Source organism: Crotalus tigris, unplaced genomic scaffold, assembly GCF_016545835.1.
Source record: "Crotalus tigris isolate CLP2741 ecotype Arizona unplaced genomic scaffold, ASM1654583v1 scf7180000019364.2947544272:3078424, whole genome shotgun sequence".
NCBI classification, from domain to species: Eukaryota; Metazoa; Chordata; class Lepidosauria; order Squamata; family Viperidae; genus Crotalus; species Crotalus tigris.
The window spans coordinates 928,625-954,810 of NW_024097500.1; the positions used below are offsets into that span (position 1 = coordinate 928,625).

The following is a 26,186-nucleotide window of genomic DNA, read 5'->3' on the forward strand; positions in this document are numbered from 1 at the left end:
GGGCTACCACAAAGAAGAGGGAGTCAAGCTATTCTCCAAAGCACCTGAAGGCAGGACAAGAAGCAACGGATGTGTTCAGCAGGTCAGCGGTTCAAATCTCACCGGCTCAAGGTTGACTCAGCCTTCCATCCTTCTGGGGTAGGTAAAATGAGGACCCAGATTGTTGGGGGCAATGTAAATATATATAAATATATATATGTAGGTCTTTGATTGTTCGGGTTTTCTCCCGCGTAAAATTGGAAGTGTCTTGGCGACGTTTCGACAAAGTCCCATTCGTCATCTTCAGGCTGGTGTTTTCAGCTTCGTGCTTTGAGCAGCAATATATTGCTTACTGGTGTACATCGCTTAGAGAGTGCTTGCACTTAAAGCGGTATATAAGTCTCATAAATAAATAAATAAATAAAATAAATCAAGGAGAGAAGCAACCTAGAACTAAGGAGAAACTTCTTGACAGTTAGAACAATTAACCAGTGGAACAACCTTGCCTCCAGAAGGGGTGAATGCTCCAACACTGGAAGTTTTTAAGAAGAGACTGGACAGCCATTTGTCTGAAATGGTATAGGGTTTCCTGCCTGAGCAGGGAGTTGGACTAGATGACCTCCAAGGTCCCTCCCAACTTTTTTTATTATATTATTATCATCATCATCATCATCTCTGGAGAGGGGCAGACAGTGTTTGTGGTATGCTTTGGTCATGGGGCAACTGAATAAGCTCTAGAGGTGCTGTTAGCAACAGCATCTGCTTGACTCATTCATCTGTCAAGCTTCCATAGTGTCCGCTATTATGAGGCTTCTGAATTGCATTGCTGAAGGTCAACTAAACACAAGACATTGGAATAAAGACAAGCATCTACACCCACTCAGTAGCCTTGAGGGAAGTGGGTTGCTTTCATTGTATCAATATAGCATGAGCTTTGGAATTTCCCTACCATAAAAGATTTCTGTTTCTAAAGCTCCTTTTGCTTATCAGTTAAGAAGATGTAAGGGAGGAAGAGGAGAGGCTTTATGGAACGTGGCATCCTGGGCACAGAAGAAGGGAAACATCGTGATCAGAGGAGTTGGCCTCATCCTTGCTCTCACAGAGCACCAAGGACCCATCCTAATAGTCAGTGTTGCTTGCATGAAAGGAGATAACGGGGAGGGGAGGGGCAGCCGGGGGATGCAATGGCAAAAGATGCTGAAGCTGATTATCTAGTCTTAGTCCCCAGTTCACTGAAATTCAGCAAAAGCAGAAAATTATTCATTTTAAGTAATATGCCTAAAATTAAGCATAGAACTACAGAGATACTTTTCAAGTATCTCCTCATCAAGATTGTCGTGTTTTGGCCAAATAGCTTTTGAAAAAAGTTCTTGCAGAATACAGTTCATCTTGTGATGAACACTCTTATCACCTAGGCCACGGGTGTCAAACTCACCATGTCACGTGACGTGTTGCAGCATATTGCGATTCTTTGCATTGCTGGCAATAGGGTGGGCGCAGCTTCGGTATGATGAAACCGGCCCGTGGGCCGGCAGTTTGACACCCCTGATCTAGGCAAAGGCAACACAGACCCCTCAAGTCTCTTTTCCTATTAACACTCTGCATGGCAAGTCATTGACGTGTTGATTGGCATCTTCTCTGCTCTTCCTTGCACTGAATTCCACTTGAGCATTTCACTGGGGCCTTAAACTTCCTTTTCCAAATTATTTGTAGCTGCAACTGCCTTGCATCTTGCACCTTGAAGGGGGAGAGCTGTGGTCCAGTGATGCCCAGCTCAGGATAGCTTCAAGGAAGCGCCTTGCAATGCAGAGATGTAGTCTTGACCTATCTACTTACTTTGAGCAGCTCTTTCCTCAAAGCCACCAAGACTTTTGATGCTTCTTTTTCACCTCTCATGATGCTCAGTAGAACTTTGTAGACTAATCCAATTCATGGAAATTATTTTACATTTGTAATCCTCTCATACATCTTTCCCCCCCCCCTTCCATTAAGAAGAGAAGACAAAGCAGCTGCAGAATTCCTGTAAAGCAGCACCTGTCAGGCGCCATCAGTCTGGAAGCATCCTGCTCAAATGTGTTCCTCTGGCTTCTCCAGCCCCCACATGGCAGAATTTGGAGAAAACGCAATTGATTTTCTTTGATTGCCATCTGTGGTTTGAACAAATGTTATGTGGGCAACTATGAGAAGTACTGTGAAATCACAGAAAATAATGCAGTTCACATCCTTAATGAACCAGTGCAGGTGCTGCCATTTAAAGGTCTTTTTTCTTCAAACAATTTCCACATCTCATTTTGAGGTTAAAGGCAACTGAAGGATTACAAAATACTTTGTATGCTTTTGGGAATTGATTGCTGGGAAAAGCATTTAAGAACCTAGGAAAGGACGGAGGGATAATCTTTATCCTAAGAGCCCTTCTCCCATTCCTCAGAGCATAGGTACCTCATGCTTCCAAGCAATGCCCAGGCTTCACTCCTCATGGTGGAGAGGGCTGGTCCTGGAGTGGGAGGATTGGGGATGCCCCAGTTCCATCAGGAGTATTTGGATGCAGGACTGGGGACATAAGCCCATTCCAGCCGGCTCACAGGAGCCCCATCTGGTGGCCACTGGGGCATCTCCATTCATGGGATAGAAATAGTGACAGTACAAGAGTGGCTTGACTTCCTGATCCTATCTAATTTCTTTTGCCATGTGGTCCAAATGCATATTTAAACATCTCAGAAGAGTTGCTAGTTTGCAATCCATTTTGGAGAGGATTTGCCCAAGCAACTCAAACCAACAGAATGAATTATCTATTTTTATTTTTGATTTCCCCGTCTTTCCTACTATTAGATTTTGAAATCAAGTTTATGAAGGTTGGCAGGTCCAGAATTATATTGTGATCTGCAAACTAGGATGTGAATGGGAAATTCTAATCTCCAACCCTTGCCCATCTCTTGGCTCCTGGAGATCAGGACTATTGCTTATCGTACGTCTTACTGCATTTGCTTTAATGTAATCAATTATTTGTCTCTGCTTTGGGATGTTTTACAGGTGAAATGGCCTGCACACATTTTAAGCCCTGCCTTTGCTCAGAAACAGGTTCCCAGCCAGGATTCTGTAGGGGAAGGGAGAATTTAGGCCTGCTTGGAGCCACTTGCTATGGGAAAGGGCAAAAGAAAGCTGCATGGCAAGAGGGTGGTAAATAGCAATAGCAATGTAGCACTTAGACGTATATACTGCTTCACAATGCTTTACAGCTCTCTCTAAGGGCTTTATGGCCCCAATAATCTGGGTCCTTGTTTTACCAACCTCGGTGAGATGGAAGGCAGAGTCAACCAGAGTAGAGTAGAGTAGAATAGAGTAGAATAGAATCTGGAAGGGACCTTGGAGCTCTTCTAGTCCAGCCCCCCGCTCAAACAGAAGAACCTATACCATCTCAGACAAGTGAATATCCAGTCTCTTCTTAAAAACCTCCAGTGATGGAGTGCCCACGATTTCTGAAGGCAAGCTTTTCCACTGATTAATTGTCCTCACTGTTAGGAAATTTCTCCTTAATTCCAGGTTGCTTCTCTCTTTGATCAGTTTCCAACCATTGTTTTTTGTCCTGTGCTCTGGTGCTTTGGAGAATAATTTGACTCCCTCTTCTTTGTGGCAGCCCCTCAGATACTGTTATCATGTCAGTCTTATTTCTTCTTTAGACTAACCAAACCCAAGTCCTGTAGCCGTTCTTCATATGTTTTAGTTTCCAGGCCTTGGATCATCTTAGTTGCTCTTCTCTGAACTTTTTCCTAGGTCTCAACATTTTGTAGTATGGTGACCAAAATTGGCTGCAGTATTCCAGATGTGCCCTTACTAGGGTTTTATAAAGCGGTACTAATACTTCACGTGATCTTGATTCTATGCCTCTGTTTATACGACCCAGGATTGTATTAGCTTTTTTGGCTGCTGCTGCACACTGTTGGCTCATAGTCAAATGATCGTCCACTAGATCCCTCTCAGTTATTGTTTCTGAGCCAGGTCTCACCTAATCTGTACTTTTATATTTGATTTTTCCTGCCTAAATGTAAAACTTTGCTTTTCTCTACATTAAAACTCATTTTTCTGGTTAGGGCCCATTGTTCAAGTTTGTCAAGATCTTTTTGGATCCTGAGCTTGTTTTCTGAGATGTTGGCTATTCCTGCCAGTTTAGTGTCATCTGCAAATTTAATGAATTTCCCTTCTATTCCCTCATCTAAGTCATTAATGAAGATATTGAAGTGTACTGGGCCTAAGACGGAGCCTTGCGGTACCCCACTGCTTCTCTCCATGTGGAGGTAGTACCATTGAGCCTGAAGCCGATGAGAATTGAACTGCCATACTGCTGGCAGCCGGCAGTCAGCAGAAGTAGCCTGCAGTATTGCATTCTAACCATTGCAGCACCAGGTCTGTAAAGGACATTCATTCAGCTGCTAGGAACTCTGTAAGGTCCTCCTGCATTTGGCTTCCCAAGCCACAGAATGTCTAGTTGCCAACACAGCTTTGTTTCAGGGGCTGCCAAGTCTTTATGAGCAAGTCACACAGGAAATCGGCAACCCAGAGAAAAGGCACTGAGCTGCCCACCAACTGCTTGCCTGTGCTTGGATGTCTGGGCGATCTGTGCTCTGAGGCTTTCCCTGCTGTTGCTAAGCAGCTCCAGACCAAGACACTCAGATAGCAACAGCCCGGAGCCCATCTCTGGCTGGGTCTCTGTCCAACATTTTGACAGGTAAGAATTTAACCACCGTTGTGGTTAATTGCAAGTCCCAAGATCTGCTCCACACACCACCACCATTGACCGACTGCCATATTACAATAATGGCTTCTTGGCTAAGGGCCAACCAGGAAGAGTATTTCTCATACGCACATCAAACGAGGCTGGCAGAACTCCATGCAATTTACTCAGCATGCCTGTTTTTTTCTCTCCATTGAAATGAAGACAACCCTTTCCTCTTGTCCATGGGCTCAGGAAAGGAGACCAAGGGTCAAGGCAAGCGGCATTCCTGCCAAGCAGAGGCCTGCCCTTTCCTGCAGTAGTTTTTAGACTCAGTCTGCCCCGGGTTTGAGGAATCCTCAGCCTGGAACCAGGAGCAATGGAACACTTTCTGGGCATGGGAGATGGCTGGGGCCAGCAGGAAAACGCAGGTGCACCAAGCGCAGAATTGCCAGAAATCCTGTGAGCTTCAACATAGCCGTCGGTTGGTTTGCTTGCTGGCCCCCTCCCGAGAAAGAGGGGCAGGGGTGTATCCGACCCCCACCGTCCCACATCTTCTGACACCGGCAGCAGCGACTTCGTTCAGAGCCGGCAACTCATTAGCTGCAGCTGCCCCACTCAGCAGCCGAGCGGGCGTGCTCGGTTGCGGAGACCGCGCGGGAGCGTCAGGAGGAAAGGAGCCGCGAGAGAGTGCGTAGCGCCGGCTGACGATGCCGCGCGTGTGACGAGCCGGCAGGAGGAGCCTCTCCGGGCGAGCGCATGGCCAGCCTCGCCTACCAACCCGGGCGCGCAGGGGAGGCGCGGCCGCGAACGGTGGCCGTCGGGCCAGGTAAAAGCGCGCGGCCAGAGGGGCGTCGCGGCGGCAATCCGCCTTCGCCCAGAATTGCGCAGACACCGCCTGTCATCCCGGTCGCAGATCAGCCTTCGCGGAGGAGACGGAGGAGCCGCCAAGAGCGGAGGGCTTCCCGGCCGGCGCGCCGGAGCTCGACGTAGGCGAGCGACCTGGTCTTGCTCACTCTCCGGGGCGGGGGTGAGGACGATTGTCGCTGGCAAGGGGCCGGCGGCAGGCAGGTCGAGCCCCTTCCCAACCGATGGCAGGCCTCAAGGTGAGAAGGGAGGCGAGTAGGGCGTAGTTTGAGCTCCTCCCTGCGTGGAAGCCGCAGCGCGGCTTCTGCGTGAGCCGTAACCGTGTTTGGTGTTTACCGGTGCGGCCGCGGTTCCATTCCATCGGGCCCCGTTGTTGTGAAGCGGGGCAGCGGGAGGAGGAGGCGCTTCGAAGCTTGGGGTGTGTGCGCGCGGGTGTGTGCGCGGGGCGCGCTCTTGCTGCTGGCGGAACCGGCCTGTTTCCACTCGTGCCAGGCCTCTTCCGAGGTGGATGCGCCCTTGTCGGCAGCTCACGCGTGGCCCCTACTGGCCGTTCTGGGCGGCTGCTCCGAAGTGCCCGCCTGGCGGCGGGGAACCCCTAGTGGGGAGTGGCGAGCACCTGCTTCCCCTGTGGCGCCAAGGCAGCCTCGAACCGAACCGGACAACGAGGGGATCTCACGACGAACGGGGCAGCGCAGCGCCCGTCGCCAGGCAGAAGACGCCGGGTTCGGGCTTCGCCGCCAGGAGAAGCCGGCCGGTATCGGACGCGTCTGGTCTCCAGCCCGCTGGGGCGCCCTCGCCACTGGCACTTGCTGCGCTTTCTCTTGGCCTTCAGCTGCAGAGGCCGCCGCCCTCTCCGCTTTCTGCAGGTCTTGGGGCGGCGGCCCGGGGGCCTCTCCGCAGGGCAGCCTTTGTAGCCGGGAGCCGCGCCGCTCTGGGTGCCACGTTCAGGCGAAGAAGGTTTATTTGCTGTCTTCGGCCCAGCCCCCTTGGCAGCGCGGTGGGAACGCGCCGGTGTATATCTGGGGGACCCCTCCTCCGCTGGGCAACCATATCCAGATCGCCGGGCTCGTTTGCTAGTGTGCGGGGGGGGGGTCGCTTATCAAAGGATGGCCCCTCCTTCATCCCGGTGGTTAGACTGTGAAAGCTGCTGCGGTGGTTCTCGATGGACTTTCCCCGCTGTCATCAAGGGAGGGAAGGATCCGTCCTCTCTTGCCCCTCCCGGGCGGTGCGGCTACCGAGCGCGCCGGTGCAAGGCGATGCGGCTGCTCTTTCCTTTGCCACAGCTGGCCGGCTAGAGGAGGGTCCTGAACCAGTCTTTCAGCGGCAGAACTCGTCCCTGCCAGGCCTCCCCTTGTTCCCCAGCTGAAATAGTAGGGACCCTCGAGTGACGCTTGCGGCCGGCTCGTTCCTGGACCGGTGTGCACGTGAGGACCGGCCCTGTGCCTGTCTGGAGTGCTGCGACCTGCGGCTTCTCAGCCGGTGTCTCCGCTCTCTGCTCAGCTGGCGGGGTGGGGCCTGATCCTGTGGGAAAGGACGCTGCCGGAGGATGGCCGGCAGACCCACGTGCGATTAACGCTTTTTATGTTTTGTATGTGAAACACGAATAGAATGTTGTGGGTTTTTTAAAAAAAAATGTTTTAGAATTGTTTAATGTTTTAATCAAATACATTATTTGCATGGAAAAACGTCAATAATTGCATAAATCAAGAGTACAACAGCCACAGCAACTCCTCCGAAAGAAAAAATGGGTGCCTTGAAATGTAAAGGTGGGCGTGGCTTAACGAAGAGGCCACCCAGCCTGTTTCCGAGGCTTCTGCTAGAGGGGAGCCTCTTTGGAGAGTTTTTTCCCTGCTGGATCCCATAGTATAGCTCACCTTGCTCTACATGCCTGGGCATTTTGAAGGGCCTTTGGCTCCATCTCATTGCTTTGCTGCTGCTGCTGCTGCTGCTGCTGCTGATGGCGGCCCAAAGGGATGGGGTGGGTCTGTGACTTCTGTGACGCTCCTGTGGGATAGCAAGACCTGTGGGCCCATCATCTCTTTCCTGCAGCAGGTGGGCCTCGGATTCTGTGGAGTTGTTGGCTGTTGGCTCACTGGAGCACCATTGTGCAGAGGCAATCGGTCAGGGCCTCATGCTCAGGAAGTCTGGGTGTTCATGTGTGTGGAGTCCCACTGGGCCATCTGGTTGCCCAGCTTTCTTTGTTTTCTATGCGCAAAGTGGCTGTCAAAATTTTGAATTCTGCCAAGTTTCTGTTCAGGATCTCTGGAATGAAACCTAAAGTGGAGATCTCTTTCCTTTATTTCAACTCTTGATCCTGTGTAAAAAGGACATAGATATGCATGTGGGAAAGGGGGGGAGAGAGAGAGAGAGAGAGAGAGGGAGACCTCTGTTTAAAAAGGTATAGGCATCATTTTCACAAGGAGTGCCTTCTTCCTTCAGGGCCTCTCTTTAGTGCCGATGCCTTGGGTGTTTGTGCTGAAAACTGGTCTTTGTTTATTTATTTATGTCCTGCATTTATCCATTTGCATTGGATCAGCATGGAAATAAACCCCTTTTGGCATCCTCTGTACCACTTAGCAGCTGCAGATACATTAAGAGATGCCTAAGAGAATGGTAAGTTGCCTAAAAGGTGACTGTAAGACCAATTAAAAAAAAACAAAAAACAAATAAGCCAAACATATAAGGTCTTCACAATCACAACCTGTGCCAAGACCTGGAAGAACAACCACCTTTTTAATGATTTTCTGAGTGTCATTAGTGCGGAGCTGTATGAATCTCCTGAATTAAGAGCTATAGTTTAGCTGCAAATTGTGTCCAATTTTATTGTTCTAAACTGCAGGATAAGTGCATCAATTCTAACTAAAACCAAGGTTTCCTCTACTAAGTGTGGAGACCTTGATGCTCTTTGAGCTTGGCTGTTTGCTTCCAAACATTTCATTACCCAATTAGGTAACATCATCAATGTGAGAGAGATTTGCTACCTGTCAAGGGCCAAGGCAAGGCTTTGGGTCTTTTTTTAGTTTCTCAAATAGACTAACTCTTGCTCCGCAGGGTTCCCTGGTCAGTTGAAATGGAAATACTACTGGTAGCAGCTGTTCAAATTTCAACTGACTTCGAAGCCCCCCATTTCTAGCCATTGCTTCTGGAGAGTGCAGGAAAGTCCTGCGGCTTCTCTCTCTCTATTGCAGATGCAGCCACAGAATCATAGAGCAGGAAGAAGTTATTTTGCCCATCAAAAATGAAGCATCTCCAATAGATGGGTACCTGACACACTCAGTGAAAGGAGCTTGACCCCCACCCCCACCCCTGAATGTTGAGGTTTTCCTACTTAGAACAATCTGGGCTTTAAATACAGGATGTGGCAACCTTTGTAAATACTTGTCAGTTGCCAAATTCCCAAAATTTGATAATGTGACTGTGAGGATGCTGCAGTGATGAGTGAGAACTGGTCATAAGTAATTTTGTTCAGTGCCACTGTAAATTTGAGCAATCAATAAATGAATGGTTGTAAGTCAAGGATGAGCTGTAACAGTAGGTGGTTTCTCTCTTCTGAATACTTCTCATAGTTACCATGCCTGAGGATCACCCTCTGGTTATTTTTTGGAAGTCCGTCAATCTTCAAAGTACAAGGCTTCCCATCAGGTCCAGCCTGCTTTCCGGGAGGGGTTAGGAGGCTGCTTTTGAGGGCCTTGTTAAAAGTTTGTATTTACTTGGCAGTTGTGCAGGAAAAACTATTTTCAGCCTTTCTTGGCTCACTGAGAGCCATTTCCATTGGGGCAGGGAGTGGGATGGGAAGGTGTAATGGTCAGGCTGCTTTACCTTGGGCATCAACCTTTGCTGCTCTGTTCTTGCCTAAATGTAGAACCTAACTTTTTTCACCATTGTTTTGTTTTTCCAAATGCATCTGGAAATGTCTCACTCCCTTGTATTGCATATATCACATTGCTCATTTTATGTCTGGTGTTTTGTCCTTGGGGTGGGCAAGTTTCTGCCTTAGTATATTTTGGAGTTTAAAGTGTGTATGTATATTGTGTTGGTTGAAAATCTTCCTGAGGTTTTCAGATATTCCTGCAATGTATGGAATGACAACTAAAAGAATGCAAATGACTAGCTGTCTGTAAGGAATATAAATCCTTCCACTCCCCACCATCCAATCAGAGCTGAAGAAGCTTCTTGGATGAGAAGAGAAATGTCTTCAAAGAAAAACAAGAAAGTCCAGTTGCCTCTCGAAAAAGCACGTTTGTTATTCTCTTCTTTGTTTGTTATGGAGGAGCTCTTGCTGGGTCCTTTTTTGGATTTGAAGGCCCAGTTGGGATAGTCACAAGTTCTGAGAGCTTCCTTGATGTGTTTTAATTCTTCTGCTTTTCCCTCTTTACTAGTAGGCAAACCTTCAGCCCAGTGGTGTAAGGTTCTGATCACTCCCATTTTGTGTTCCAATGGGTGATGAGAATCAAAATGTAAACACTGATTTCTGTGTGTGGGTTTTCTGTAAACTTCAGGGTTAAGGCTTCTGTTTTCCTTAATGTGTACTGCTCAGTCCAAGAAAGCCAGACTATTTTCCTTGACATCTTCCCATGTGAACTAAAGAGCTGATGTTACAGAGTTGATTACAGAACCCTTCCCCCATATAGATCAGGCAGAAGCTTGTCCATTCCAAGGATAAAACATCCAGACATAAACTGAGCAATGTAATATATGCAGTAGAAGGTAGTGAGACATGTGCAGATCTGTACATTGGAGAAACAAAACAACCACTTCATAAATGCATGGTACAACATAGGAGAACAAACCCAAGATTCAGCAGTCCATCTGCATTTGAAAGACAAATACCACTCTTTTGAAGACAGCAAAGTCTACATTCTGGATAGGGAGGACTGCTGGTTTGAAAGAGGGGTCAAAGAGGCCATCTATGTTCAAATTGAACAGATCTCCCTCAACAGAAGGGGACGGGAATGAGGCCCCCCATCTCTTGTTTACAACACAGTTCTTTCAGCAGTTCCAAGAAGGTTCCACCCATTTGCACTATTCAGGTGATCCAGATGAACCCCCAAGTGGCCTCAATGACTCTCAGAGAGAGTGCTAACAGCCAGATGACTGCAAGGAATATAAATCCTTCCTCCCCCTCCATTCAATCAGAACTGAAGAAGCTTCTTGGATGAGAAGTGAAATGTCTTCAAGAAACAATTACTCCAAAGGTGCCTTTTGATAAAGCACCTTTGGGATAATTGAGAGCTGCTAACGATCAACCTTATCTAGTGATTTTATGTGAACTTTTTCCAAACTGATTCATAGCAATAAGTAGAAAAAGTAGTCACTGTACCATTTAACTATTCTTAACTTTTGTACATTTTCTGAAAATAAAATAAAAATTAATAGCTATATTGTACATTCTGTTGTTGGTGTAGGTTTTTTGTTATTCTTTTGCAAAGATGAAGTCAGGAAAGCTAAGGCTCAGAATGAACAAAGACTTGCAACAAAAATCAAAGATAATTTTAAAAAGTTTCTTTCAACATATAAATAACAAGAAAAAAGTCAAGGAAACAGTGTCATGGTTCTGACAGATGAAACTCTTTAAAAGAACTTTGAGGCATTGTTTACCTTAACGAATCTTTTATTCGAGAAAAGAAGTATTGGCACTACATAGTTAAAGCCAATTCCCCTCCCCTGGGCACAAACTAGCAAAGCACAATTCCCTTCTCCAATTAACTGTCATAAATCACATTCCCCAATTAGCTTGAAGCACAGGCTTTCTCCTCAGCTCTCCAGCCCACCAAACCTTTATCAGCTCTGGACACAATAACCTTGATTCCCACTGCTGAGTTATTGATGTTATGACTAACTGGACTCTCATCCACATCCCCCCTCCCAGCATCATTTAACTCTGTTGTCAAAGCAAGAACATCCAATGTTAGCGGCGTTGACAACAGTAGGTCTACTTAAGAGAGAAGATGGCAAGGAAGTAATAGGCAGTAGAGAGAAAGCGGAGCTGCTTAACTCATTCTTTGCATCAGTCTTCATGCAAAAAGAAAGTATAGCCCAACCTACCAAAAATCTAACTGTAAAAGACAGACTAAAAATAAAAATTAAATAAGCAAGAAAATTGGATAGAGAACACCTATCCGATCTTGACAAATATAAATTACCGGGATCTGATGGTTTACATCCCAGAATTCTGAAGGAGCTGGCAGATATCATCTTAGAACCATTTTATCATATATTTCAAAAATCCTGGAACACCAGGGAATTACCTGAGGATTGGAAAAGAGATGGTGTGATTCCCATCTACAAAAAGGGAAAAAAAGCAGACTCAGGAAACTACAGACCAATTAGCCTAACATCAGTACCTGGAAAAATACTGGAAATGATAATAAAAAACAGATCTCCAAATATCTAGACAAATAAAGTTATAATTAAAAGCCAGCATGGGTTTGTTAAAAATAGATCATGCCAAACCAATCTTTTTTCATTCTTTGACAAAGTAAACCACCAGCATTTCACTGGTCTTTTAATTTAGTCACCACCAGATGGATTTGTAACTGGCTGACAAAATGTGCTCAATGAATCGTCCTCAATGGTACTACATTTAAATGGAGGGAAGTAAGCAGTGGGATGCCACAAGGCTCCGTCTTAGGCCCAGTACTCTTCAATATCTTCATTAATGACTTAGATGAGGGAAGAGAAGGGGAACTCATAAAATTTGCAAATGACACTAAGCTGGCAGGAATAGCCAACACTCCAGAAGACAAGCTCAGGATCCAAAATGATCTTGACAGATTTGAACAATGGGCCCTATCCAACAACATGAAATGTAGTGTGGAGAAAAACAAGGTTTTAGACTTAGGCAGGGAAAACCAAAGGTACAAGTAATCATTAGGTGAAATCTGGCTCAAAAGCAGTAACTGTGAGAAGGATCTAGGAGTCTTTGTGGATGATAACTTAAACATGAGCCAGCAGTGTGCAGCAGCAGCCAAAAAATCCTTGGTGGTATAAATGGAGGCATAGAATCAAAATCACGTAAAGTATTAGTATGGCTTTATAAAGCCCTAGTAAGGGCACACATGGAATACTGCATCCAGTTTTGGTCACCACATTACAAAAAAGATGTTGAGGCTTTGGAAAAAGTGCAAAGAAGAGCAACTAAGATGATTAAAAGTCTGGAGACTAAAAGATATAAAGAATGGTTGCAGGATTTGGATTTGGCTAGTCTAGAGAAAAGAAGGACAAGGGTGGACATGATAGTGTTCCAATATTTGAGGGGCTGCCACAAAGAGGAAAGGGTCAAAGCACCAGAGTTCAGGACAAAAAGCAATGGATGGAAACTAATCAAGGAGAGAACCAAACTAGAACTAAGGAGAAATTTCCGATTGATCAGTGGAATGTCTTGCCTCCAGAGGTTGTGGGTGCTGCATCACTGGAGGTTTTTAAGAAGAGATTGGACAGCCACTTATCTGAAATGGCATAGAGTCTTCTTGAGCAGGGGGTTGCACTAGAAGACCTCCAAGGTCCCTTCCAGATCTATTCTGATTCTGATGAAATGTTGGTTTCATCCCCAGGCCCAGCAAGAGCTGTTTGTAGAGATGGGGTTGGCTGGCTTGTCAGCCTCATGGCTGGGCAAAACAGGGAGTTGCAGATTTTTTTCTGCACTAGAGCCAGATGTTTTGGGGGAGGAAGCTTTGCACTCAAGAGGTGCAAGACACTTTGAAATGTTGGATGAAATGTAAGAGTTAAAATAAGTAAAGATTACATTTTAGAAGGCAACCCTATTCCTTCAATTTTGCATTATCCCACTAAAATGACAATGGCTATAGCAGAATTGCTTTTAATTTGCAAACTCTCTTTTGAATAATTTTTAGCTAAAAACTTAAAGGGTACAAATTATATGGCAGTCGAGCTGGTATAAGGGAACAAGTGGCATGCAGCACTTATAAGATGAATTGGGGGATGCTTCTTTGGTGTCCCACCTGATCTTTCTTCCATATTCCATAAGAAGCCAGCTCCTGAGTTTCAAATATAGAGTCCAGATTGGAGCTTATTGGGCACTTTCACCTTTCCTGCTTGGGAAAACTGTCTGAAAAAGGTGGAATTTGCCATCAACTTATTGAAAAAGACCAGCGATTTGAAACGACTCCAACCATCAATGATAGAATTTGAGCAAAAGAAAGCTGCCGTAAAACTTTGTTGCATAGGGACGTGTGGGAAGAAAATACACTGGATGTGAAATAGGAGCAGGTACAAATTCTGTATCTTTCTTTATTAAATGAAGGGGTAAAGTGTGAATTATCAGTGTCTCATATTTGTGATTCTTCTCTTTCTGAAACACATTCTGTTTATTTGATGAAAGAAATGGCCTATTTTGCATATAAGTGTTGGTACACCCTGAAGAGCACTGAGCATAGAACTAGCAAAGTCAGCCACCTAAATGGATCCTCTTGTTTCACCATTATTAAATGGGTTTGTTTCTGGTAGGTGGAAGCTTTCTCTCCTTCAGCAGATGGTAGTTCATGCTTTTGGTTCTCAGTGCTAGAAATGGGGAAAGCGCCATCCTGGCCTCTAGATGCTCAAAAGCCTTCAGCAATGCATCCCTTTACTGTTCAAGATAAATTGTTCTCCAGCAGGAGACTTGAAACAGATGACAGAGGATGGAAGGTTAGGCATGGCCAAGGACTTGGCTTTAGAAAAGGAGTGAAAGCACCAGGCGCCAAGTAGGCAATGGCCTCTGGTCACAGGGGCAGCCTTGCAGAGAGAACCGCTGCTGGGGAAGCCGAGAGAGCCCCAGTCTCCTGCTCGAATGCTTCCCCAAAGAAGCACCTGGTTGGTTGCTGCAGAGGCAGGATTCTGTACTGGATGAGGCCCTGATCTGGTCATGTTGTACGTGCTCTTGACGGAAGTTAAGTGGGGAATGGAATTGTGCCACTCATAGTTGTAACTGCCACAGTAGTTGGATGTTTCTAGTTATGCTCTGTATTTCTACTTAACTTCTGATGAAGCACCTTGAAAACCAGTGCAGGGTCAGGGCATTAAGCTGGATTCCAGACGGTTGGCATAATGTGTGGCTTTGCAGCTGGAGCAATGAGGTCTGCAGTGAGGAATCCTCTCACCAACAACTGCAGAGGGTGGAGTGCAAAAATGGAGTTCAGGATGCCACAGTGTAGTTGATTTGTTTGCATTGGGCATCAGGGGGCACATGGGCACATGGGTGTCTGCTGTGATGTCACACACAGGTGTCTTTTTTCCATTGGAATGGCAGCTGCTTCTGTTACAAAGTGCTGAGGAGATTATTACCTTCTAGCTTTGAAAAGGACAAACTCACCCTGGGCCTTTGCTCATCCATTAGTTGAGCCAGTGAAGTATTAGTTTATTACAGATGGAATTTTTTCTTGCTTTCATTTTAATTTGCCTTCCTGCTTGTTTATTTGTTTATTTATTACATTTATTCTCACTGTCACACAACTCTGGGTGGCTTATAATGTAATAAGACTATAGTATAAAAATTAAAACAATTCAGTGGGACAATAAATACAATAAAATTAACAAGAAATAGCTGAAATAGCAGAGATGGGGTGGGGAAATAATAGAGCAGAGGGGGGAATCTTCTAGTTAATCCAGTAACCACAAGGTGACAAGGCCCCATCCAGGCTCCAGGCCAACTGGCTGAGCCAGGTTTTAAGACAGAAGGCCACAAGGATGGGGACAGAGCTCACCCCGAGGGCTGTGGGGTTCCTCAGGATGAGTGCTGCAGCAGAAAAGGCTCATCTGCTGGACACCACCAGCCCAAATTCCTTGATCAGTGGGGTCTGCAGCATGCCCCTTCTGCTGGCGTCGGTGGTGAGCCAATCGCATTGGAGTGAGAAGGATCCTCAGGATCCTCCTCAGGTAACTTGGACCCCTGCCGTAAAGGGCTTTAAAGGTGATAAGCAACACCTTGAATTGGACCTGGAAGCAAATGGGTAACCAGTGTAAGAACTGTCCATGCAGCTGCATTCAGAGCCACTTGTAGCTTCCAAATACTCTTCAAGGGTAACCCCATGTAGAGCACATTGCAGTAGTCCAAGTGAGAGATAACTAGGGCCTGAGTGACTGAGCGCAGGGATTCTCAATCCAGAAAAGGGCACAACTGGTGCACAACCTGAAGTTGCACAAAGGCTCTCCTAGCCACGACTGCCACCTGCTCTTTCAGCAGTAGTTGGGAGTTATGTACTGGGTCTGGCAAGGGCAGTGCTACCCTCTCCAGAACTAAAGATATTAAAATATATTTATGTGGTTTTTACATTTCTATATTTTTCTTAATATGCTGATATTTTTAATTGTGTTTGCTGCTCAGATTTACCTTGCTGAGATGGGCAGCCATATAAACAGAAATACATGCTTGTATTAATACACAGCCCCTTTTATTATATACACGTGTCCATACATAGCCATTTTATTGCAATCTGTTCCATCACCTGCCAAAGTTTCTGCTATAGTAGAATTCCAGTACAAAAAATGGTCTCTGTAATTGCAGGGAGAATGACTTCCTCCAAGACCACTAGAACTGCTGGGTTAGCAGAGAAAATGCAAGTTTGTGTAGAAGACTTATCACATCAAGTTCATCCAACAGGAAGGAGCTTCTGAAGGAAGTAGATGCATGGCTGGAGCTCATTTAGCAGTGAACTTAAGGAATACTTTAAAAGTAAGAGCAGAATCTCTCCTTATCTTGCCTCTTTCCTCCCCTCTGTCTGTACTTTTTCTGCCTGGTCAAAAGGTTGCTCTGTTGCTCTCTGTCCCTTCAGAATCTGGAACTGATGTCTCTTCATTGTTCAGAGAAGCTTAGTAGTAGAAGACAAAACATCCCTATTTCTAGAATGAGGAAAGAGAACCTGGAAGCATAGAAAACTGAAATATTGTAGTATTTCAATAAAATGTCAATATTTTAATATTGAAAACACTGTCTTCTAGAATCTTATTGGCACCCTTAATATATTCAAAGGTTTCAATCATGTACCCCCATTCCCTTCTGTCCTCCAGGCTGTGCATATTCAGTTCCTTCAATCTCTCCTGATAGGTTTTGTCCCTCAAACTTTGCACCATTTTGTTGCCCGTCTCTGGACTCGCTCAATGTTACCAATGCCTTTTTTTGAACTGAGGTCTACAGAACTTGACCCAGCATCTCAAATGGAGCCGGACTAACACCCTGTAGTGGGATTAAGACAGACTGGAATCTCCCTGTATGGTCCACATGTCTTGAGAAGGAAGGCTGCGAGTGAGAATCCAGAGTGGGCAAGTTAGAGATGATGTTTCTCCACCATGGCCTTTCTCTTGGGAACAGCCTTTCTCTGGAGATCTGGAGGTGCGCCCTCTCCTCACTCTGGTGCCATTGCACTGTAAATGGAACCTTTTAAGTCCCTCTCAAAGGAGACACCAAAGAACTTTTGTGATATGGTGGATTTGTTTCTGATGTGTTCCTGCTGATTATAAAGGGAATGGTTTCTTTAGGAAGTGCTTGGGCTTCCATTTGGATAACCAAAGGTCAATATGGCCTTAAGATTCCCACACCAAGGTGTGTTTTGTTCTGGGAAAAAGATCGTCCATAAAAAGGAATGTTATGAAGAGTTTGATAGTGCAGCAGGCCTTGCCAATCTGCTTGCAGCAAGCTGAGATGGCTATTTCTCTGGAAAGCAGGTTGTGGAGATAGTCCAGCACCATATCCTTGCTTCTGCAACCCTTTCTGATTGCAGAAGCAAGGATACCGAATCCCTCAATGGGCAGCCCTGTTCTTTTAACAGACTGTAACTGTTCCAAAGCTGTGCTTAGAGTAATACCTGCATGGCGACAAGCCTGCCAGGCTTGAAAATTATGCAATTAATTGTTTCGTGGGTTTTTTTGGGCTGTAGGCAAGTTTGCAAGAAAGATGGGACAAATTCTGATTTTGCAGTTTTGGAAGGAACATTCAGTAGTTGAGTCAGCTGTTAAAAGCTAGGACTTTCAAGTTCATTTTTCCCTACAAAATTAACCTTTGTAATGACAAGGAAATTAGAAGCAGACTTAAGGGATTCCAGTGGATAGAAGAAGAATTTTGTTTATGAGGGGAAATATTTTGCTCAAGCTTATCTTGTAGGAAATGCATGGGTCCACTGCAGAAAAAAAGTAGGCTGCTGAATCATCTCTCTGTAAAGAGGATGGGATGGAAAGAAGACCTGAGCCTGTCCTGGAATATGTTTGTCAGTCAAAAAAACAAAGTACAGGATGCATGGCCTAGAGACCCTTCGGTGATTCTAAATTAGCATTTTTATTTTGTGGCAGTTATATCTTTTCCATCTGTGACGCGGCAGGTCCTGAAGAAAGGAAACCTAAGCCCTACCTACCTTCTTTCTCTGGGTCGTTCCAGGTAACCCAGGGTGGGTTTTGGTTTTTGTAATGGCACCAAGGCAACATTCAGGTTTTTTGAGGAGCTTAGAATTTTGGTGGTTTACAAATTTAGTTTCTCTGGTGAGCGAAGATGTGGGTTGTGGGTGGCTTTGTAGATCTTTGGGGGCCACAGAAACCATTGATCAGCGATGGTAACCTCAGTGGAGGCTGCAACAAATGGAGCAATTGGTGGCTGTTGATCAGCTGTTCATGAACTGTTAGGCGCCATATTGATCGGTGATTGTTCAAGTGATTGGGGGGGGGAATTTGATTGTGTGGAAACATTATTGCCCCTTAACTAAAATGCTCTTGTGATGGAGAAGAGAATCAAGGACATTCCCAAAAGAAGAAGTGCTGTATTCAGGACCATATTTTGGTCATACATACAGGCCGAAAAAAACCCCCATATACTATGTTCATGTGAAAGAGGTCGCTTTTCTAGACTCACTGGTCATGGAACCAGGAGATGAGTGCCCCCCCCCCTCCGTAAGGTGGAGAGAGATTAGGGAGGGTTTCTTCAGAGACTACAGTGTAAAGCAAGTTAGAGAGGAGTCTTGTAGCTGCTCTTCAGTAGCCTCTCCTGACACTGAGCGAGAGTGGGGGGGGGTTGGTCTGATCTCATCAGGCAGCCTATCCTTGAGCTTCTTGGAGTAGCTTCTCTCCAGCCCGGACGGGGTTATTGTCGAGTGAGCAGAATCTTTCCCCACCCCCTGCATTTAATTTATGGACTTTTCAGAAGAGCAGTTTTGAAACACTGGAATAATAGAGGATAAAAATTAAGTGAGAGATGTGCAAATAGTTGCTGTCAACTTTGTGTTCTATTGCAAGATGTTTGTGGTAGGAAAAGAATTTGGCCCTTTAAAATAATGAGAAGACTACTAGCTGGAAGGCTTCTATTTGTATCATACTTATATTTTTCTGTTTGCAGCAATGGACAAAGTGCAGCTAAAAGCCACCACAGCGAGCCAAGTAAATAGGAACCAGGAATCACCAGTATTTTCAGCCCGAAGAAGCTGAACGGGTCTCATGGTGCCTTGCCCGTCCTATAAGGAATAATCTTTTCTGGTAGCGGCTGGAGTGCTTTGTAGAAACGCTGCCTCAGAAATAGACATTGTTTCTTTGTTTTGAAGCACATGCTGCTGCTAAGATCAGCATTAGGAAACAATGTTAAATATTACAGTTTGCTATTAGCACTCTAACCAAAGGAGGTTTTATCTCGGTTGCTGGGTTGGAGTTTCCATTTAGGGATAGAAAAGTGAGATACCTTTCGTATTCCTGTCACTGTCAAATACCAGCTCCATCTCCTCAAACAAAGCAAGCTGGACCTATTATAACAGTGGTGACAAACCTATGGCACAGGAGCCAAAGGTGGCACTCGGAGCCCTCTCTGTGGGTGCATGCACCATCTCCCCAGCCCTGCCTTCTCCCACGGTCCCCTCCTCACCAGCAGCCCCCCCCCCGGAGGAGAGTTGCCCCTGGGCGAGGCCCACATGAAGCAGTGGAGCCAAAGACATGGTAGCTGGGCAGTGGGGACAAGACCCCCACCCTTTGTGCCCCATTCCGCGCAGATGCTGCTGCAGGGCACGGGCGAAGGGCATGGCTGCCATGGCGCTGCTGGGCTGCCTGGGTGATCTGTGGCGGGCTGTGGAGGTGGTGGGTGGCCCAGTGGACAGGGTGGAGCGGGGATGGGGGTGGGGGGCAGTTTTTGTGCACTCAAGTCTCTAAAAGGTTCGCCAAGGAAACGCCATGGAATTAATTGGTAGGAAAGTAGTGTGACAGATGTGGCAATCCACCTTGGCCCTTGGCTCACCTTAGAAATCAAATCAGGCAGCAGGATAGTTGATCCAGGTATAAAAAAGAACCTCGTGGCAGATCGAGGAGTTCCACCTCCTGGGGTGCCCTGAACATTCCTGACATTTTGTGGCAGACCAAGGCAAAATTCCAACTGACATACATAAGTTATTTTTCATGGTTTTATCTAACATTTCTTGCCTTTTTGCTGAAGCAGTAAACAGAGTTACTGTATTTATTGTCTTTAAAGGCAGCAGGGGCAATGTCAGTGTAACAGTTTCTGGAATGAACTACAATAAGCACCCTGAATAGTTTCAAAAGATTAATGCGGCTGGAAAGGAAGAAATGTAATTCTCACAGGAGCACATTGATCCGATCTATCCTGAATGCATCTTTCTAAGTGCATCCAGCCTCAAGGACATCACATTAGAATATATAAAACTGCAAGAACAATGCTGCCATTAATTATTGATGTGGCATAAGACAGGCAGTATTGAAATCTGAAGCCTCTATGATCTCTTATCTGAAGCTATTCTGGTTAGATAAACTATAATGCATTTGAGATTCTGGTTAATCCTTTAATGTAACTTAAATATTGATTATCATTAATAATATGCCATCAAATTGTGCTCAACCCTTAGTGACCCCGTGCTGTACTGCAGAGAGAGGCTTTGCAGTCCTCAAGGGGAGGACGAGAGCCACAAAGCGGAAGCTTTACAGAAAGGGAGAGATCCAAATTCAAAACAAGGAGGGATTTTCTGACTGAGAGCCGAGGAAGAGCCTCGTCTCTGGGAATTGTATCATCTGCATCATAGGAGATTTTCAGAAAAGGGTTAGGAAGCCATTTATTGGAGAGAATTCTTGCCCTGGGAAGGGGATTGAAGACCTCCGAAGTTCCTTCCTCTCCCTATCAATTTATAGTTGTATGACCTCCACCCTTTTATATCTTTTAAAAAATCTTTGTTTTTAAATAAACTCTGTTTTAAGTAAAAAGCAATTCAAGAGGCCAGCAGCACAGAATGAAAGTCTGGACTCCAACCATGGTCATCTTTCAGTCTCAGGCTTTTTTTTAATGTCTACAGCAGATAGATTAGCTGAAAAATTAGCCCGATGTAGGAGTAACCAAGTAGACTCCCAGCCAAATGCTGCTTTCCGTTATGTTTTTTTACTTCTAAAGCATGTTTTGTTCAAATTCATCTTCATGGATTTTTCTATTTCTTTTTTTTTAGGTGCCCTCTATCTCTTACCATGGAAAAGTGGGTTTTCTGCCTTCTGGTTATGAGCACCATGGCTATGAGGGTCCTGATGTGTCCCATGCGCTGCAGCTGCCAGACGGTGTCCCCCTCTTTCACCATTCTCTGCACAAAGAACGGGCTGCTCTTTGTCCCTCCTGCCATTGACCGACGGACAGCAGAACTCCGACTGATGGATAATTTCATCACGAGTTTGCGAAGGAAGGATTTTGCAAACATGACAGACCTGATCCATTTAACGCTATCACGAAACACAATCAGTCATATTATGCCTTATGCATTTTTTGATCTTAAAGGCCTTCATGCATTACACCTGGATAGTAACCGACTCACCTATATTGATGAGGATCACTTCAAAGGGTTGATCAACCTTCGCCACTTAATTCTCAGTAACAACCAGTTACATTATATTTCATCTGGATCTTTTGATGATTTTATTGACATAATTGAGGATCTGGATCTATCCTATAACAATCTTGTTAATGTCCCCTGGGAAACTGTTGGGAAGCTTTCAAATGCCAATACTATTAGTTTGGATCATAACCTCATAGATTTTGTTCCTGAAGGCATCTTCTCTGATCTCCACAAACTGGCTCGGCTGGACATGACTTCTAACCAGCTCAGGAAGATCCCTCCAGACCCTCTTTTCTCCCGCATCCCTGTCTACGCCAAGCCCAAGGGCACCCCCCTGTCCTCTTTGGTCCTGAGCTTTGGAGGGAACCCGCTACACTGCAATTGTGAGCTAGTGTGGCTGCGACGCCTGACTAGGGAAGATGACCTGGAAACCTGTGCCTCCCCACCCGAGCTGATGGGCAAGTACTTCTGGTCCATTAAGGAGGAGGAGTTTGTTTGCGAACCACCAATGATCACTCGCAGAACGGCAAAGCAAATGATCATGGAAGGACAGAGCGTTTCCTTGAAGTGTAGAGCAGTAGGTGATCCAGAACCATACGTGCGCTGGATTTCACCAGGAGGAAAATTGGTCTCCAACACTTCTCGAACAATTTCCTATGAGAATGGGACTTTGGACATTTTAGAGACTTCCATGGAAGAGCATGGCATGTATACTTGTATAGCATCCAACGCTGCAGGGGAGTCCACTGCACCAGTTGAACTTCTGGTCAGCCCATATCCTCATCTCGCTAACAGCACAAACTCTGGCAAAGAAGCTGAGACGGGCCCATCGGATATCCTCATCTCGGCCAAATCCAGCTTCTCTAATGAAACCAAATCTCGCCAAGAGAGGAAAGTGGCCATTGCTGAGCTGACCTCATCCTCTGCCCTCATCCAGTGGCCTTCACAGCACCATAGTCCTGGGATGAGAATGTTCCAGATCCAGTACAACAGTTCTGCTGATGACATCCTGGTGTACAGGTACGCATTGTTGCCAGGTTTGTTTCAAGTTTATTTCTGGCATGGTGCAGTGATAGGAATCTCAGTGATTAGAGGAGTAAAAGTGCTTGCTTGACGCCTTCGCATGGAATGAGTTGGGAAGGTAAAAGGAAGATCCTCATGAGGCAGAATGAAAAGAGAAACATCTCCCACTCAAAAGGGAAAATCCAAGCCAGGGCTCTTAGTTCCTCACGTTCCTTTTAAACTAGAACTCCATACAGGATACATGAGTATTGCATTAAAAAACAGGCTGGTCAATTTAATTTCATTTTTGTGTCTCAATTCCTGGTGATTGCCTGGAGTAGTCCCTTTCGTTTTCTTGGCCACATTCTTGGAAGGGGTTTCATCTTGCCTTCTAACTAGGGCTGAGAGAAAGTGATTGACCCATGATCACCCAGCCGGCCACATGCCTAAGGCAAGACTAGAACTCATCGTCTCCTAGTTCTCTGAAATTGCTTCCTGGGCCTAAGCCTAACAGTAGCTGGGGATAGAGCTCCTTCCTTCCTTCCTTCCTTCCTTCCTTCCTTCCTTCCTTCCTTCCTTCCTTCCTTCCTTCCTTCCTTCCTTCCTCCCTCCCTCCCTCCCTCCCTCCCTCCCCTCTCTCCCTGGGTTAATTTCCTCAATTTGCCAGTCCCAATTCTGCTCCCCATGGCAGGTGAAATATGGCCTTGAATAAATTTCATGTCTAGGTTAGTCAGAGAGAAACCTATATGTCAGGCCTTTACATAATTGAAAAACAGCAATTTAAATATTTATGTATGTGTGTGTGTATATATATATACAGAAAGAGTGTATATGTATGTATGTATGTATGTATGTATGTATGTATGTATGTATATATACAGAGAGAGAGAGAGAGAGAGAGACTATAATGTTGCTTTGTCAAAGAAAGAATACGAATGCACCATCAGCTTGAAGAAGTTAAAAAACACAGTCTTGTGTGTTGATGTTATAGAAGACCTCATAAAAATAGGCTTAATGCTATTTTTAAGAATCCTTTGGTTACTGGGCTATCTAAAATAATGTATGCATGCATGCATTTATTTGCACTTGTATGACCATCCATCTCACCATGTTAATAACCAAGAAACAATAATACAAACTTATGAAATTCCTTCCGTAGCCCCATGATATCCTATACCCAGTAGCTCCTTTTCCAACCAGGAAATGCTATCAAAAGGCAGAAGCCTTCATCAGCTGCAGTTTACCTGAAGAGACACAGCTCACGAAAGCTTCGGCCTTTTAATAAAGATGCTATAACAATCCAAAACGGTGGTAGTGGATCCCTTCTCATGTCAGCTGTCTGCACTCAATTGCGTTTGGACCAAAGAGGCTAAAGGTCATCCCTTTGAAGTTTTAGGCGGATCTCCAAAGCTGGCAAATGCCTGTTGCCATCAAAGCCGTTTCCTGTTCAAAGTGAACAAAATGGCAACCGAAGCTTCTCAAGCAGAGTCAGCTTTGGTGTCATGGTTGCAAGAAGGTTGGTCAACAGAGGCCAGCCAAAGGAGCAGCCCGTCTATGCTCAGTCACATCGCTCTATTCCCTTTGTGAAGTTTGCCTGCTTGCATCATTTTGTGTCATTGTTGCCCTGTGTTCACCAGGCAAGTAACTGGTGGCTGCCCCTTCGACTCACGGGCATGAGGCGTCCACAGGGGCGAGTACATTATAATGTTAAAACATATATACTTGTGCGCAATACTGTGATGCCAGGAGAAGAAGGCAGAAGGCATCACGATATCATAATGCACACCTTGCCATTTTAACACCCTCATGGCCACCAACAGACACTTACGCTGCCTACACAGCCAACGGCTACCCTATTCATCCTTTTAGCATTTCAGGAAACCATGAAAGTGGAGCGGGATGATACTGTGTGTTTCTCGTGCTATATAGACTGAGTTTGTCTTCTCTTGCAGGATGATCCCAGCTTCTAGCAAGTCTTTCTTCCTGACTGACCTGGTTGCTGGGCGGGACTATGACCTGTGTGTCCTTGCTGTTTATGATGATGGTGTCACTTCTCTGACAGCAACCCTCGTGGTAGGGTGTGTGCAGTTCTCCACGGAGGAGGCATACCAGCAGTGTCAGTCCCTCCATGCACAGTTTCTTGGTGGAACTATGATTATTATCATTGGAGGCATCATTGTGGCGTCTGTCCTTGTTTTTATCTTTATACTTCTGCTGAAATACAAAGTTTACATCAACCATCACAAAACCAAAAATCCTGAAGTGAATAATGTTTGCTCTCAAACCAACGGTGGTCAAAGTAACTCTCTGGTACATTCCAGTTCCAAACTGGCTGAATGGATCCAGCAAGAACGTTCAAGCTCACCATTCAGAGGCAAAACTATACTAGACTTTGACTATGAACGAGCAGTCTCTACAGAAGTGTCTGTTTTAAGAAATGAAGTCTTTCCTTAATAGTTATGCTGGTCCCAGGCAAGAAGCACTAAAAAATAACTAATGTAGTTGTATTTTAAGCTTCACTGTCTATTTTTAAGATCAGATGGTTTTAAACACTATTTTTTTAATCTGTAAAAGTTCTTGCATTCCTAACTATTTTTGTTGCACTATATTAAATATAAAATGTGTGATTTTGAAAGTTTTTAGTCATTCTTATTTATTTGCAACCAAGTCTGGATCGGTACTTACAAAAGCTCCGTATACTGCAGGTTACGTGCTACTAAGCAGATACACTTCCCTTCAGCACCCTAGTCATATTTCACAATAGTACACTGTGGAGGAAGTGCATTTAAACAAACAGTGCTAAAAATGTCAGTGGAACTGCCGCCAGAGTTCAAAGAACAGAAAGGTTTAGGGAAGATTGGTACACAAATTCCTCAGTTAACAACCACTGCTCAAAGTTGCGATGGTGAATGAGCGCATTTACAACAGATCCTGGAAGTTCTCCCTGGCGCAGCACCCCTGCGATCCTGGGATGGTGACTGGGATGCTTGGCAACTATGTTTCCTGGTAAAACACATGGGAAAATCCCATTGGAGGAAAATTCTACTTAGGGTTAGGGTTACGTCACCATGAACTCCTAGAGCAAAATGGACATCGCAAACAAACTCGGAATGCTTGGGTATGGTTAGGAGGGCACTGACTTTTCTAGGCTGCCCTATGTATGTTTCCTGGTAAAATACATGGGAAAATCCCATTGGAGGAAAATTCCACTTAGGGTTAGGGTTAGGTCACAATGAATTGATATAGCAAAATGGACACCGCCAACAAACTCGGAGTGCTTGGGTATGGTTAGGTGGGCACTGACTTTTCTAGGCTGCTCTATCTATGTTTCCTGGTAAAATATATGGGAAAATCCCATTGGAGGAAAATTCCACTTAGGGTTAGGGTTTCGTCACCATGAACTCCTAGAGCAAAATGGACATCACCAACAAACTAGGAGTGCTTGGGTATGGTTAGGAGGGCACGGACTTTTCTAGGCTGCCCTATCTATGTTTCCTGGTAAAATACATGGGAAAATCCCATTGGAGGAAAATTCCACTTAGGGTTAGGGTTAGGTCACCATGAACTCCTAGAGCAAAATGGACATCGCCAACGAACTCGGAGTGCTTGGGTATGGTTAGGAGGGCACTGACTTTTCTAGGCTGCCTTATCTATGCTTCCTAGTAAAATACATGGGAAAATCCCATTGGAGGAAAATTCCAGTAAGGGTTAGGGTTACGTCACCATGAACTCCTAGAGCAAAATGGACATCGCCAACAAACTAGGAGTGCTTGGGTATGGTTAGGAGGGCACTGACTTTTCTAGGCTGCCTTATCTATGTTTCCTGGTAAAATACATGGGAAAATCCC

At 45.3% G+C, this 26,186-nt stretch overlaps 1 protein-coding gene across 4 annotated transcripts; it reads left to right on the forward strand.

Moving 5' to 3' along the window:
* Positions 1-4,200: 4,200 nt before the first annotated feature.
* LOC120316432 (leucine-rich repeat and fibronectin type III domain-containing protein 1-like protein) lies at positions 4,201-24,969 on the forward strand. 4 transcript variants are annotated; one of them, XM_039362052.1, is made up of 4 exons: positions 4,201-5,793; positions 16,056-16,223; positions 20,959-22,356; positions 24,291-24,969. In XM_039362052.1, the coding sequence occupies exons 3-4, from the start codon at positions 20,978-20,980 to the stop codon at positions 24,790-24,792; spliced, it is 1,881 nt and encodes a 626-aa protein (XP_039217986.1). In that variant the 5' UTR covers positions 4,201-5,793; positions 16,056-16,223; positions 20,959-20,977; the 3' UTR covers positions 24,793-24,969. The 4 variants fall into 4 exon arrangements, with proteins under 4 accessions (XP_039217986.1, XP_039217987.1, XP_039217984.1 ...); XM_039362053.1 differs by having other exon boundaries at positions 4,201-5,516; XM_039362054.1 differs by lacking the exon at positions 4,201-5,793 and adding an exon at positions 6,774-7,142.
* Positions 24,970-26,186: the final 1,217 nt, after the last annotated feature.